Source organism: Tursiops truncatus, chromosome 19 (genome assembly GCF_011762595.2).
Source record: "Tursiops truncatus isolate mTurTru1 chromosome 19, mTurTru1.mat.Y, whole genome shotgun sequence".
NCBI classification, from domain to species: domain Eukaryota; kingdom Metazoa; phylum Chordata; class Mammalia; order Artiodactyla; family Delphinidae; genus Tursiops; species Tursiops truncatus.
In genome coordinates, this window is record NC_047052.1 from 31,386,526 (window position 1) to 31,402,549 (window position 16,024).

General features: G+C 45.9%; 1 protein-coding gene across 1 annotated transcript in view; it reads left to right on the forward strand.

Annotated features, from left to right (window-relative positions):
* Positions 1-6,237: 6,237 nt before the first annotated feature.
* TOX3 (TOX high mobility group box family member 3) overlaps positions 6,238-16,024 on the forward strand; it is a 105,038-nt gene continuing 95,251 nt past the window's right edge. Inside the window, exon 1 of the mRNA XM_073796797.1 lies at positions 6,238-6,501. Within this exon, the coding sequence (XP_073652898.1) occupies positions 6,238-6,501 (264 nt within the window). The remainder of the gene's footprint in view (positions 6,502-16,024) is intronic.

Here is a 16,024-nt window from a genome sequence, read left to right on the forward strand (position 1 = left end):
TGTTCAGCCAGTGGGCTTTGTGGGCGACACTGCAGGGCCCCTCTTGCTGGAAATCCTCTGAGCTTCCTGATTTCCACTCCTGCATAAACCTCCTCCCCCATCACTACCTTTGTCTCTTTGGGGGAAAAGAAACCTTTTTCACTCGAGCAAAATAAAAACTACCCAGTATTTGTTTCTGGAGTGTAATTATAAACTTCATTGTACATTCTTCCTGGCTTTGATGCTTATCTTGAAGAGTTCAGTGAAAATAAATTGTTTTTATGAAAGCAGAGAAACCATTCGATAAACACGCTGTCTCTGAAAATTGTTCCTGCAAAAGAGGTCATTCTTTCACTTTAGAAGAAATAGAATACATTTCAGAAAACAGGCAGGACAACAGTTTAGGATTTCTGTGAACACAGGATATATTTTTTTAAGGCAGGGTGTAAACACACTGAAAATTGCACACCTCCTGATTGTGTGGAGTGTATTGGTTTTTAAAATAGCTTTATTGAAGAGCTACTTAGGTCGCAAGCAAATACTTGCTACATTTCCAGGAATGAGTTCTCAGCTCAGTACTTTTTTTGCTACTAAGGTTTTGGGGGTTACCATTCTATAATTACTATATATCTGTCAGAACCTATGGGTGTATCTATTCTTAGTTAAAGTCATACTCAGCTGGGAAAATGATTTGTTTTCTAGAGCTCTTCTTGTGCCTGGTAGCACAGAAACCAATATGGCCAAACTTGGTTGTAATACGAGAAACAACCTCATATACATAACAATATATTTATTACCATGAATGAAAAGTTTGCTTATTTTTTTCCCCATTTGCTCATGTGTCTGTATTTCTTGACCTAAGTAAAACTATAAAAATAATTCACATTTCCAGACCAGAAAAGTTTGGATTCACTGAAAACTGAAACTAACAATGACAGTGCTTGGGGATTATTTTCACACTATAATTCCTGTGTGAAACTCTCTCCTGGTGATTAGTTTTCAAGCCTGCGCTGGAGACGTGTAATGAGGGCCCCAAGGTCAGAATGCTTCCTCTATACCATGTGTACATTCACTATTGTGAGAGCCTTGGTAGGTCCTGACTTGATTTTATCTGCATGTGATTTAGACTATGAACGTGAAGAGTTGATTCTCGGCATGAAACTCTCTTAAATTTCATGGAGATGAGTTAATACAGACACTAAGAACCCATGCTAGATAGAAATGCTATGCTTTATGACGTGAAGCCCAATTCAGAGATAAAACCAAGTATAAGACATTTTATGAATATAATACATTAGCTGTTATTATGGGAAAAGAAAAGAAACTTGAGTAGCTCTGGCCCTGCTAATTTCCACTTGGAGCTGCTGTTAATTTGGTTGCATTACATATTGCAAACAAGGATTATAATATTTGGCTAGAACTTTTCATGACCAAAACTCAAGAAAATTAAACTGTATGTAATGTTTAATACAATCCTCATCTCAACTGAGGAAGCAGAACACAGGTTAAATTACTGTTCATAGATCCCTAAAAGTGGGAGTCTCAGATCTTTAGTTATAAAACGCAGCAAGTTTAAATGCAGTCCTCATGGGGACTTTCTTGCTTAATTTTGGAGCCAGATAAAGTAGAGAAATAAAGTTTTTGAGTTCTGTCAAGATGTAAAAATGGTGTTCCTATTATGTAAAGTTTGTGTATTTCCGCCCCCCCCCCCCCATTTTTTAGAGATTCTTGGACGACACCAACTATCCAGTTACAAACATCAAGCTAATAAGACAGACGTTTTGGACCCAAATCATATAAAAACCTTACAGGAATTTTCTTATGCCCAGAAGTTGTATTTTGGGTTCAGAACTGATTCTTGTACTGCCCTCTTCTAACTCAATGACCGTTAGCACCGTGCAGCATAAATTCAAAGCATATTTAAGATATGTTCTTGGAGGTTTCTTCAAATTCAAGGCTAACATAGTACAAAGGAAGCCTTTGTCTGTGGCATTTCAGAAACAAAACGCTGACAGCCTGAAAAAGGTGACACTCTTACGATGACAAATAGCATGACAGTTACAATTGCATTAAATTTTTAAAAGCATCATTCTAAGTTTTTAATGGATGGGCTTCAAATCCACTGGCACCCTTAAAATTGGGGGGCATTCTGAATGCAATGGTTAATTAGAACAGCTCTAAATGAAACAACATATAATTCTAGTTTTAATGTATACAAAAGATCTAAAACAGCAGGGTGCAAAAGGCTCTCTTCTCCCAACCCTCAGGTAGTTTGTTCTTCTCCAAATCAGAAGTGTTGGGCTCACTCTTTTCAAATCTTACCTTGACCCGGTTCCCTGGGAGGGATATTCCACTACAAAAACATCCGTCTTTCTTCCCTCCCTCTCTCTCCCTCCCCCCCACCCCTGTTCTTCCTTCTCACTTTCCTTTCTTAAATGAATATTTATTTATTGCAAACCACCTAAGTACCAAGCGTGGTCCAAGGTTCTTGGGATACAGCAGTGATCCTGCTTGGGCTCTTGAGCAGAGTGTCTGGCCCCCTTCCTGGAGCTTTCTTTTACAAATACCATGATGCAAATTTGCTTGTCAGATTGTTTCTCCCCATAGCAGCAGTAGCCATGTCATGACGGGATCTCCAGGTACCTGGATGGGACAGGGCATGTGTACCTGCATGCGGGTGACTATGTATGTGTGTGTGTGTGTGTGTGTGTGTGTGTGTGTGTGTGTAGGAGTGTGATGGGTCCAATTCTCCTTTGAGGGCTTCCATGTGTGTCACTTTGGGCTCCTCTTTATCATTCACAAGTGCCTAAAACAGTGTCCAGCACAGAGGAAGCATGCAAAAAGTATCTGTTGAGTGCACGGAGACCGACTGTGGGCAAAATCGCGTGGTCGGTATGCAGCCTTCCCAAATGACTGTTTCTGTTCTAGTGATTTTTTTCATTCAAAGTGCCTCAACATATGTATCTTCAGACTCATCAGTTTCTTTTTTCCTCTCTCCTTAATCAAGATCTACACTCAGAACTTTCGCTTACATTACTTCCTAAATCATCATCATCTTAAAATATTGACTGACCGAATATTGTTTCCTTCCCCAAGACATTTGCATTGTGACAGGGAGGGGGGGGGTTTAAGAGCAAGCCTTTCCCACAACAATGGCCGGGAGGTGGTATCCCTAGCAGCGGGCATTTCAGCCTCCTGGGAGCCTCCTGGGAGAAGGCTGTCCCCTCAGTTGCTAGTCTCCACAGCTCAACGTTCAGTGCCACGCAGGCGCCCACATGCAATTCCCCGTCTCGCAGCTAGTGGGGTTTCCAGTGCGAATATTTGTATTCCTGATCCTCGAGGTCTGATTACAACTTCAGGTTCAGTCTCTATGTAACTTTGATTATACTTTGCTTCATCCTCTGTAATCAAGCTCAGATTACTCCAGATGCACGACAGAATGAGCAGAAGGTGAGGAATGTGAGTGTGCAAAGAAAAACTCCGCTTCCCAGCCTTTTGGGGGCTCCTTTTAACAACTATCTGGAAAAAAAATATAGTTTCTTTTTTGGTACCTCAGATCAGCAGGCTGCTCCTCGCCTGTGGCCAGATGCTGCACTCCACGCCATTGTTAAATACTAATAGTGAAACTTAAAAGATGTACTCTTGCGAGACAACAGGTGGCCACTGCAACCTCCAGCTCTGATTGGTGGAAAGGCCACAGGCGCCCAGTGGCCCGGAGAAAGGGCCTCCACTTCTGCGTTTCAAGAACCTGCTCAATGGGGTGTTGTCCTGATAATATCTCAGCTCACTGCCAATTTGTGCAACCCGCTGGGCCATTAGGGAGCGCCGCTGGGTTGTCAACGTTAAATGGAGACTCGGGAGAGGAGACCAAAGCTTTTTCAGGAGGGGGGGATTGGAGTCAACCCAGCGACAACGTAAGCAGTTGTTCCTTTCCTGAATACACACCGCTCTCTCACGCAGTCTCCAAACACCCGACTCTGCTAAGAGAAGAGCAAATACACAAACTTTCGCCTAATTGAAGTTTATTTTTCCTGCTTGGTTCCAGAACGATAATATTGGGCAAAGGTACATACACAAGGTGTCACCAAGCCAGGGTCCCTATTTTGGAGAACAGACGAAATGAAGAGAAAGTCCTGTGATGCTTGTCTGAAAAACTTCAGGCCGTGGGCCAGCAAAGTGTGATCAGGGACGAAAGTGTGAGTGAGTGTCAGCTAAAATATTTGTAAATTTCTCCCTTCCTGTTAAAGTAGTTACCAGACAACCATATTGGGGAGGGGGGCAAATCTCACAGCCTCTCCTTAACGTTCTCATCTGGTAGCAAATCCCTTCCCTTCGCCAAGGCTGAGGGCCAAACTGTCAGATGAACCCAAAGCAAGGGGGGGCGGGAAGATGTAGCTTAAAGAAAGAGAAAGAAATCAAGAGGGGGGTGGGTGAGTGCACTGTGAAGAAGTTAATCACCCAGAACCTTTTAGGAAAATAGGGACATTTTCTCTCAGAGAGCGGTGAGTGATCCGCCTAGATCCAGTTACTCAAATGCCTTTCGAATACAAACAAGAGCAAAGAAAATACGAAGAGAAGCGACATGAGGCTTAACCCGGGGAGCTTCAAGTCTGCCTACCTGTGAAAGGTCAGGCCCCCATACCCCTCCTGGAAAACACCACAGGTGTACACGGGGCTCCCAGCTCCCGGCTCTTCGGAGGCAATCGTGCAGATTACCTGCTGGGTTAGGTGCCTCCAAGAAGGGGACACTCGTGGGGGAAGGCGGAGTGGGGTAGAGGGATCGGGGGACCCACGAGGAAGGAATGGGGACGAGGAGTGGAAACCGAGGGAAAGAGGAGTGGTGGGAAGGGAGCGGACGGCGCGCGGATGCTGCTGGCAGGAGCCGGGGGCCCAGGGCAGCGGTGGTCCGAAAGGGGGCGGGGGTCCACACCGGGCACGGGACTGGCCGAAGCGGCCGAGGGAAGGAGGGGAGCGAGGAGCGCTCCGAGGCAGCGGGGACAAAGAGGACCGGAGAGGGAAGGGGGGCGCGGTGGGAAGAAGAGGGGCCCCGGAGAGGGGGAGGCCGCGGCGCGGGCGACGGGGCGGTCGAGGGCTGCGCGAGGCGCGGGGTGAGCCGCGAGGGACCGCGCGGGGCAGGGGCCGGCGGGGCGGGGTCCGCGCGCCCGGAGGCGGTCCGGGCCGAGAGCGCACCGGCGGGGCGGGCGGCGCGCCAGCTGCCCGCGGTGGGAGGGGCGGAGCGGCGGCGGCGCGGGGAGGGGACCGGCGGCGGAGGGAGGCAGGAGGGGGAGAAGGAGGGGAGGGGCTGGGCCCCTTGTCTCCGCGGCTCCTCTCCTCAGTCCGCCCGGGGAGGAGGAGGAGGAGCGGGGCCAGCCGCCGCCGCCGCCGCCGCCGTCGTCGTCCCAGCCTCGCCCCGCGCACCTGAACTCGCCGCGCCGCCCCGGGCCCCCGCGCCGCGCCCCGCGCCCCGGGCGCCCGGCCGGTGCGCAGCGCTGCCTTGGTGCCCCGGCGGGGCGCGTCCCCCGGGCCGCCTCCCGCTCTCTCGCGGCTCGCGTGGCCGCGCCTTTGTGTGCGGCGGCCGCGGCTCCCGGGCTCCTCTGGCTCCCGGTCGCGGCGCCCCTCCGGCCCAAGTCCCGCGCGCCGCCCCCGGACAACCCCGGCTGGGCGCCCCCGACGGTGGATCTAGCGGCTTCGAGGAGGCAGGCACCGGTCCCGGCGAGCCCCAGTCCCGGCCCCCGGCCCCGGGCCCGGCTCCGGCATGGATGTGAGATTCTACCCCGCGGCGGCCGGGGACCCCGCCGGCCTGGACTTCGCGCAGTGCCTGGGGTACTACGGCTACAGCAAGGTGACCGGGCCGGGCCAGGGCCGGGGGGCGGCGGGTCGGGGGCCACCTCCCCATCCCGGGCGCGCCCCGCGGTCCAGATCTCCGCCTGCTTCACTTTTCTCTCCCCTCTCCGCTCCTTTCCCTTTGCGCCTTCGTTTCTGTCCAACTCTCCCGCTCTACTCTTTCTGCCCCCTTCCCACCCCCCTTTTTGTCCCTCAGCCGGCGCTCCCCTCTCTCCTCCGCCTCTCCTCCCACTGTCTCCCCCCCCCCCCAACCTGGCCGACGCTCTTTGGCTGCCCCAAAGAAGAGCAGCCCAAGAACTGCAAGGGGGGACTAGCGTGTGATTCTTTGTTGTTGTTATTAGTAAACACGATCGCAGTTCCCCTGAGTTTGCGGGGGGAAGGGGGCAACGCAGGAGTCCCCCATCTCGTGGTCTGATGACTTCGCCGCCCCCCTCCCAGCCCATCTCACCTCCCCCACGCCCCCGAGAGCTGGACCCAGGGCCGCTTAGCGAAGGAAAGGAACTAACTTTTGAGCGTGCCCTGGATGGGGTCTTCGAAGAGGGGAGCCGCGAAGTGGTGGGACCCCCGCAGGTGGCCTTTCCTGCCCTCTCGCTAGGGCGCTCTGGACCATGCAATGGAGGTGCCCGCCCCTCCCTGGTTAGCACTAGTGGCTTCTTATCTTTCATTTTGGGGGGAGGGGTAAGTTTGGCATTTCGGGGAGATCAGGGTTAGAGACCTCCACACCACGCCCTGGGTCACCCCACCTCCTTCACCTCCCCCTGTTCCAACTTCGAGGACCCAGCGTTTCAGGTGGCCAAAGGTGGATCTCAGAAGGGCAGCTGGCCGCAGCTCGGAGCGGCGAGTAGGTGCGAGAACCGCGGCCCTTGGGCCAGCGCAGCGCGCACTCCCGTTCTCAATCCTTTCCTGAAGCCCCCAAGGCCAAGCTTTAGAGGAAACATCACCCCGAGGGCGATATTCAGAGAAAGAGCTGTGCTCTGGCTGGCCTGTGCCTTTTGAATGTGGTTTTTCTTTCTCCTTCCCCCCTGCCCCTCCCTCCTCCCCTCCTTTTTCTTTCAAATCGCAGTTTGTTTATGATTGCTTGGATAACAGAGGAGGAAATAAGGAGCCTGCAGAAAGAAAGGTGCTATACAAAACTAATGAATACATAGCAGGAAGAGGAGGATTTGTATCTAAGAGTGAGGAACAGTTTGCTGTGCCCCGTGGCTGATGGAGGCTCGTGTTCCTTTCTGTTTGTTTATACTCCGTTCCCAACTCCAGTGCTGAAGTTTGTGAAACACCATTAGGGTCTCTCTTCCTCACCCCTCTGCCCTGTGCCATCATCACCCAGCTCTGCGCCTGGCACGGAGGGGCCTCCCAACAAGTATAGAAGGAAGGGACATCATTCAGTGTGTTTTAACCCTTTGGTGATGGTGGGCGTTCATGCTCTCAAAATTCCTAGAGTGATAACATTAAGCATTGAAAGAGAAGCAAGAAAAGGCCTATCCCTGTAGCCAGGGTTCAGGTTTAGTTTCAGGCCTCTGATTTTGGATTTACTCAAGTTATTAAATGCTTTCAAAAGTCTCCCATGTATGCTCAGTTAGGGACTTAGGCAGCCTAATTAAGTATGTAGTGTTTCTGAGAATCCACCTAATTGTTCCAGTGGGGTATTATTTATCTCCTTACAACTTAGCCTTGTGTATTCAAGCCTTGTATAGCTGGGCATGCTCTTATTTTTGGAAGCCATTACCTTGCCTAATGTAACTACTTCTTTCTCTGATTTAAGATCAGCAACACTCGAATGACACCAAAATAGAAACCTTTTGTACTAATCCAGTCACTGCAATGCGTGGCAAATCTCTCTGTTCACTAGGATCCCAAGGGTACTTCAAGGGACCGGAGGAAATTGTGGGTGTTTTGTGTGTGTCTCTTTTTATTTTTTGAGAAAGGCTATTTCGAGTCAATTTAAACTCAGAACATTTACTTCTGGGAGCGCCTAGAAAGCTTGCAAACAGACAATATTTATTGAGATGCTTGTTCAGTTTCAGGAGTGAGGATGCAAGATGGATTGCTGTCATATTTTCCTAATGCAGCGATTTGCCTGAAATAACTCGGTTTCTTAGTTATTCAGCAATCTGTCGTCTTAAGTGCTCTGTGTACCCAACTTATGAAAGTCAGTGCTTAATATTGGTAGAAATCAGATTGTACTTATTTTAAGGGATATTTGCATTTCATTCCTTGCAGATAAAAATACAATAATCTTTAAATTGAGCCACGATACTGTATTTCCCTACTCTTAATTTCAGAAGTGAAAAACCCAACTTTACTCCCCGTAATTTTTCCTTATGGGGAGAATGCAGTAGAAGAAGAAGTATTAACTTCATGGGTATAAAACAGCAAGTGCTAGTTAAAGGTTTATAGCATTTCATTTCATAGCTAACTTGTGTGTCTGAAGTGACGTTATTCAATAGATTTATACTGAAAATGTAAAAACCAGCGTACAAAGACATGCATGTATCTTATTTGAAAACACCTGTAATCATTAATCTTTTAAGACTTAACTTTTGATCATGTGCGTTATCTTTCCGGATGGGAAGTGATGGCTTTCAAAGAAAGTCTGTTTCTGCCCTTTCTTGTTTTAACGACCATCTGGGAAACTTTAGAAGAAATACAGAACCCTCCGCTCCAGGCTTAACAAGGGAAAAGTTAGCGCTTATCGTTAAATTTATTTACAAACCGTGAATAATAGGGTTTCATTCATTTCTCTCTTTAACAAATGACCCGAGTCCTTTGTATAACTTATATGCATGTGTATTATCTTCACATTCTGTGAGTATATGGATCCTTTTTAAATGTCAGCGCTCATGAAAGTGTGTACTCTGTCTATGGAGAATGGATGAAAGAGTTTTGAGGGTTCAAAAGTCATTGCAAGTAGGAGAATAACTTCAAATAAAATATAGCCAGGATCATTAAAATCAGTTAATAATTCATGAACCAGCCACTGATGTATAAACTCAAAGTCATCTCTATTTCCTCAGGGCTAATTTCCATTTTAATTTCAAGTGGAAAATCTACTGTTTGAACATTTCTTTTTCTGATGCAGCTAACAAATTAAACTAACACCTATATCTTTTTTTTTAAAAAAAAGCTTTATGTTATTCAAGTGAATTAGTGACCCATTGTCTATATATCTGGAACTTTTCTTTCCCTGGGTTCAATTTGTCTTCACCAGTAAGAAGCTAATATGCAACGTATCAATCGGCATGTAGTGGTCAGAAGCCAGCTCTCCTCACCCACCCGCCCCCAAATACACTGTTACGTTTAATGTGGGTGTAAGCCAGGTACAATCACGCATTGGGTTAATAATGAATTTGGACTAAACTCTAGTTACTAGCTTTTCTGCATATTCTTAGGGCTTCCCCACCCCCTTTCAAAATACAGCTATTGACGTCTTACCCTATGTAGAATAATCCTATGCTGTTGTAACTCCATCTGGCTCAAACATTGCTTCCTAATTATTATATGTGTTATTGATCACTCTGCTTAATTAAGCTGTTCTGATGTGAGCACTTTCCCTCCACCTCATGGGCCTATCTACCTTGGCTAGCCTGAAGAATAAGAGGACCTGAAGGGTGGTTTGTCATTGGTCTACCTTATTGGAGCCCACGGTTCAAGTTGAGAACGTATTGAGAGGGAAGGGGGATTTGATTGAAACTCTCCTTAAGTTGATATCTTGCACTAGCATGAGAACTCATGGTTTTATTTCTAGGGTCTGGAGTATGGGGGTGTTGAATTTTGAGAGCAGATTGAGAGATTTCCATGTCAGGTGTTTAACCAAGATGTGGAAACCACATTGTGAAAGAAGTAAAAGGTTCTTCTAGGGACCTTAGAGCAAGGGTCATAAACTCTGTCTGTAGGGACAGCCAGTTAACCTTCATGAAGCTAGAGGTTGTGGTCAAGTGGAGAACATGCCCCATTTAAAGGGGGAGCCTTGCTCAGCATTAGTAGATTGTTGCCATGCCAACATTTGACCCAGTATCTCCACATTCTGCAATTCTTTTTTTTCAAGAAAATGATAATCTGGGTTTTTGTGGGAAATATCCTGAATTTTAAGTATTGGCTGCAAATTAACAAATACGTGAAATCATTATGTGGGACCCTCAAAGCATGCCTGTGTACTGCTCCTTTGCAACTTTTGTCTTAACAAACTCATATGCAGATGAGGATGCGAAAATCATTTTAAAATACATCATTTCTAGTTTACGTTCGACTCTGTGGGCAGTTCTACTACAGTGTTCGACTATGTGGATAATTCAGTTGAGTCAGTGGAGGAGGTATAATTTAACCACTTTCAGTGTAGTTCTAATCTAATAATTTGGATTCTATCATTCGTTAGTTTTATGGTCTCAAACCAATGGAGTAGTCATTCTAGGTCAGGAGCTGGCAGACTGCAGCCCACAGGTCATGGTCTGCAAGTTAAGGTTGGTTTTTGCGTTTTTCAACTGTTGAAAGAATTCAAAAGAAGAAGACTATTTCGTGACTGTGAAAACTACATGAAATTGACTTTTGTGTCCATAAATAAACTTTGATTGGAACACAGCCCCACTCATTTGTTTACATCTTGTTGGGGCTACTTTCATGCCACAGTGGCGGAGTTGAGTCATTGTGACAGAGACTGCATGGCTTGCAAAGCCTAAAACATTTATTATTTATAGAAAAAGGTTGCCAACCCCTGTTCTAGATGATCAGTCCACTGATGGTACCGTGATCTTCCTTTGTTCCAAGCCAAGACAGTAGAAAGAAAATCAAGATGGCCTAACTGGAAAGATGACTCTCTCAGAGAATGCTTCTGGAAATGCTTCTAGAACGGTGGGGTCTCAGCCCTGGCTTCAGCCATGGTCGGGTAGGAGGAGGCTTGTAGAAGATACTCAAGCTCAGCCTTACCCCAGACTAGTTCAGTAAGAGTCTCTGGGGAGGGGATCCAGGCAGCTGTGTGTTTAAAAGCTCCCCAGGTGATTCCAACACGCAGCTCTGGTTGGAAACTTTGTTTTAGGCTGAGGATCCTGAAGTGAGCAATGTCCAGGGGCAGTAAAACTGGGTACGAAGTTTGTGATTGCTATAAAGAAGACAAGACCTAGGACAGAATGATTGGTTCCTGGTCGGCACTCAGGGCCTTTTGAGGCCCTTGGCAATTCCTAAGCCCTATTGATTTGGGCTCCCCTCCACATCCTGCATTCAATACAATATGACATGATACCATATCTGAGTTGATGTTGATTAGGTGGCTTATGTTTGTATTTTGTAGGCATTTAATTGAGCATCTATTAGTTTTAATTTTGTAGCGTGTGTGTGTGCGTGCATGCACGCTTACTTCTGTGCTGTGTGGCCAATTACTTTTTTCTACATTTTAAACATTTCTGTAGGCTCCTGAGAATCTTATAGTTCTAGGTGTCCGGTCTATGGTGACTACTGGATAAAGCAGTCCTGCTGACACAAGCTTGAGGTCCAGAAACTCCCCATTTTTCCACGTCAACCAGTGGAATATTGATGAGAACCATGTGCTCAGTGAAGCCTAATATACAGTTAGCCAAAGAATGTTAATTTTAGTCATTTCAGGTGAAGTCAATGGTTGTACGTGGCCACAGCCTTCAAAGTATGTGTGGTTATTTCAAGAACTGTCTACTCCAGGTCACAAACTGTCGGGGAGACACTGAATCCACTTGAGGACTTGTTTTGTTTACTTTGCACCAGTATTTAAAAAAATAAATTAGTTGTCTGTTTCTAAAAATCTTTGCATATAAATCTGGATTTCCAGTTTTTCTTTCATCGTAAATACTGGACCTGTACCCTGGCATGGCATCGTCTGCTAGTTGCCCTGATTCAGATGGCTGTGTACTCCACAGTTCACCGTGGTCCTCTCCACTCCCTCCACCTCACACTTCCTTCTGTATACCTCTCAGGTCCCAGGAGGCTTCGAGTTTGAAAACTTTGATTAGAAAGAGATGAAATTAAGCGAGCATCAAATGATGCTCAGACCTAGTGAAATGAGGTCACTGTCATCGGAGAAATACAGACCCAGTGTTCCTTGCGGTATGTAGGATAGTAGATGAAATGGAAAAGAGTAATTTGTGATCATATTATAGAGCCGTGCTCCTCAAACTTGAGCATACACGAGTAATACCCAGAGTGCTTTCTGTAACACAGACCATTGGACTTTACCTCTAGAGTTTTTGCATCATAGGTCTGGGGTGGGGCTCTCAGGTGATGATGTCATACTGTGAGTAGCATGGCACAGAGGGCCTTCAGTGGTAAGGGAAGTAGTTTGTTCTTTGTAAGTTTATCAGCTAGAATGCTTTGGGCTGCAGGTAACAGAATAAACAATAAACAGTGCATAAACCCTAAAGACATTTGTTTACTAGTAAGTCTTTAGGTGGGCCATTTCAGGCTGTTTTGGATGGTTCAATCATGTCTTCAAGGACCCCCTTTACTTTTCTCTTTATTCCGCCATCCTTGGAATTTCAACATTCTCCTCATGGTCACAGGTTGGCTGCTGTAGCTCTAGGCGTCACATCCTCACATGATAGCATGCGAAATGAGAAGCAGGGCAGTGGTGTGGGTGGCAGTAAAGGAGCACTTTCTCTTTCTACACATCTCTTATTAAGAAAGAATAGCTTTCTTGGAAACAGTTCCACTAGACTCTTTCATCTTACTGTTCAGAAACGGATCACATGCCCACCCTAGGACAGTCATTGGCAAAGAAGAAGAGGACTGCTGTGATCAGCATAGACCAATCCCATGTCATCCCCTGGGGCTGGACACTTGTCACATGAGCATAATTGATGTTACGCTCTGTTAGCAAGGAAGGAGGCTGTTGGAAGGACACCCGTGTCTGCTGCTGAGCACGTTTGAAGAATTTTGAGTGGGCTAGCGTGTGGTAGGGGTTGAATTTTGTGAAGATGAATCTGACTTTTTGACTAGATTAGCGTGGGGCCCAACAGGAGGTGGCGGTCAGCGGGGACCAGGGAGGACGCCACTAGCCAGTCAAGATAAAAGTGTGAGAAAGATTTGAACTAAGGAGATGTGAATATGGACGTGAAGGAGAGGAGGGCACGGAACAGAGCATCTCTGTAGCTTAGGAAAGAGAAAGAGGAAGCGGAGACGACTCAGGGTGTTTGAACTGGGGACCTGAATGAATGTTAAGACTTTGAACAGAAGCAGAGAGGCCAGAGGAGAAGCTGGGGTTGAAGGAAAGATAACACTGATATGGGATATTTGGGTGGAACATTCCCACAGAGATGTCAAGTAGGTGCCCTGGAACCTACCCGTGCCTTGGAACTCAGAGAGCTCAGGGTTGGAGAACCAAACTCTGAGGCTTCCTGTAAGTGATAAAGCGCTGGAAACAGAAGTCATTTCTCTAATAGTAAGGAGACGGGGTGGCAAGGACGCATCCTTGGTCTTGAGGGTAGGCTGGTGCGGTGTTTGGTAATCCAACTTCCCAGTTTGGGAGGCAGTATTTTAGGACGTAACACGTGAAACTCCGAAAATTTGGAAATCTTACTGTACCATGACAAGGATGGTATAAAAAAGGAGTGTGGGGCTTCCCTGGTGGCGCAGTGGTTGAGAGTCCACCTGCCGATGCAGGGGACACGGGTTCGTGCCCTGGTCTGGGAAGATCCCACATGCCGCGGAGCGGCTGGGCCCGTGAGCCATGGCCGCTGAGCCTGCGCGTCCGGAGCCTGTGCTCCGCAACGGGAGAGGCCACAACAGTGAGAGGCCCGCATACCGCAAAAAAAAAAAAACAAAAAAAGGAGTGTGTGTGTGTGTGTGTGTGTGTGTGTGTGTGTGTGTGTGTGTGATGATATATCTTTTCTAGCTTAACAGTTATTTGGAAAGAAACAGTCTTAAATGGCTATCATCAAGTGGGAATAATGCAAAATTTGCAATACCATACTTTACAACCACGTCAGCCATTTATGAATTAAAACATTTCATGTGTTTTTCTTTGTGTAAGAGATGCAACTTCAAACTGGATTTTGTGACATGTTCATGATGTCATAAATATCTTGGGGAATCTGTTTTGAGTGTGGTTGATAAGGAAGGACAGAATTTCTGCTAAGTATGCTTATAAATTCAGTGTATTTTAAAGGTGGATTCAGCACTCTTTTTAAAAAACCCTATTAAAATAAAAGGAGTAGAAGCTTTTATTCAAGGTCTGCATGAGCTTCTGACAGGTTTTATCTTCTCTCTTTGTAGTAGGTCATTTTATTTTCTTTGTTTCCTAGGTTTGTATCCTAATCCCTTCCTTTGGGAGGCCATGTTCTTTTAGATATGTTCCACTCTTGTATAAAACACATTAGCCATTGGAAAATGTCCCTTCTTGTATGACTAACATTCTATCTTTAATCTTAATTTAATTTTACTTTGTTTATAAAAGAATACTTGTCATGTCTTGATAATCCATAAATTAAAGAAATTGGCCAACATCAAGAAGTGTTTGGATTTCACTCTAAATACATATTTGAATGATATAGATTCGTTCTTTTGGAGGAGATAGATTTTAAGGTGGGCCCTTCTATTCCATATCTTGCGAGTTTAATGTGACCTTTTCTACACTGACTATAAATTGTATATATAGAAGAATTATATTAAATATTGTAATGGAAGTGAGTTTTCAAAATATTTTAAATTGATGTAGTGTAACTGTACTATAATGTGAGATTTTCCCAGCAGTTTCGACAGCTAATTTATAATGAGCAAGGGATTTTGGTGTGCTGCAGAATAACAAAATTTTTCCACTTTCTTTTAAAAAATCTTCTAGATATAGGAAGGAGAAGTCTCGAATGCTGGCCTGACTAGAACACTTTTGTGAAATATGTATGTTTGGTTGGAAGTTGGTTTTTCTCGAAAAAAGGATGAGTTAAATTTAGAACTATTGAGTACTCATAAAGCGTACTGGTAGACTGTTTTGCTACTCCTTTATGCCTGTCTCCAGGGAGAAACTCAACTCATTATTTGGCTTACTCAAAAAATTCTAACAACAATGTTTAATGGAGAAGTGGTTAAACTGTTGTATAAGTAAAAATTCTTTGGACTCCAAGTGGGGAAAAGTCCTCAAAATGAGTTAAATAGAAAAGGGGTTGTAAGTTTTGCTTCAGGCGTAGCTGGATCCAGGTGTTACAAAGGGATGCTGTCAAGACTCCTTTATATTAGTTCTGTTTTCATCTGTTCAGCTTCTCTCTCAGTCAGGTTATACTTGGGTGGTGGGAAGATGTTCAGTAGCAGCTCCAAGTCACACCTGCACAGCTCAGCTTCCCCAAGAAGGGGAGATTCTCTTCCCTGCTTGTTTCTGTACCTCCTCTGCACTGAGTCTCATTGGACAGACTTGGGTCACGTGCCCAAGCCCAACATCACATACCCATCTCAGGATCAGGGGCGCATACTGGCAGCCCCATGGAAACCACATAGGCCAAGAGTCGGGAGCAATGGATCCTCAGAGGGAGAGCAAAACGCTGATGTCACAGCAAAGGGAAGTGGGCATGAGGTAGTTAAAAAAAAAAAAAAGTCCATTTAAACTGCTAAATGAAGTGGAGCTTGACGATTTTGACGATTTTTGAGGATTTGAGTTGTCCATGTTTCTTATCCTTTGTGGAAACCAGAAATAGCTTGTGCTTATTTAATGCAAATGTCATCATTGTTATTTGCCAAGCATTTATTAGGAATGCACTTCTTGTGAGGGGCTGACATTAGATGTGGTCTGCCTTCAAGAGACCTCTAGTTTGGTAGGAGAGCAGGTGTGCATATGTGAGTGTTCATGAAATTCGTGTGTGTGTGTGTGTGTGTGTGTGTGTGTGTGTGTGTGTGTGAATATGTGTACATAGGGAGGTGTTCTAGGCAGAAGCCAATGGTTGGTTTGGTGAAAGTGTTCCAGAAATGGTCAAGGAAGGGGAAACTTCAATGTAGGCAAAGAAGGGCCTGTTAGTTAGGGTTCACCTGCAAGTAACAGAAAAAAAAAATTTGAGGGAATTCCCTGGTGGTCCAGTGGTTAGGGCTCCGCACTCTCACTGCCGAGGGCCCGGGTTCCATCCCTGGTTGGGGAACTGAAATCCCACAAGCTGTGCAGTGCGGCCAAATAAAAACAAAACAAACCAAAAAAACCCCCAAACAAACAGTAACACCCCCCAAACCACTTGAGAAGCAGTGGCTTAAATGAGATAGATTTTCTCTT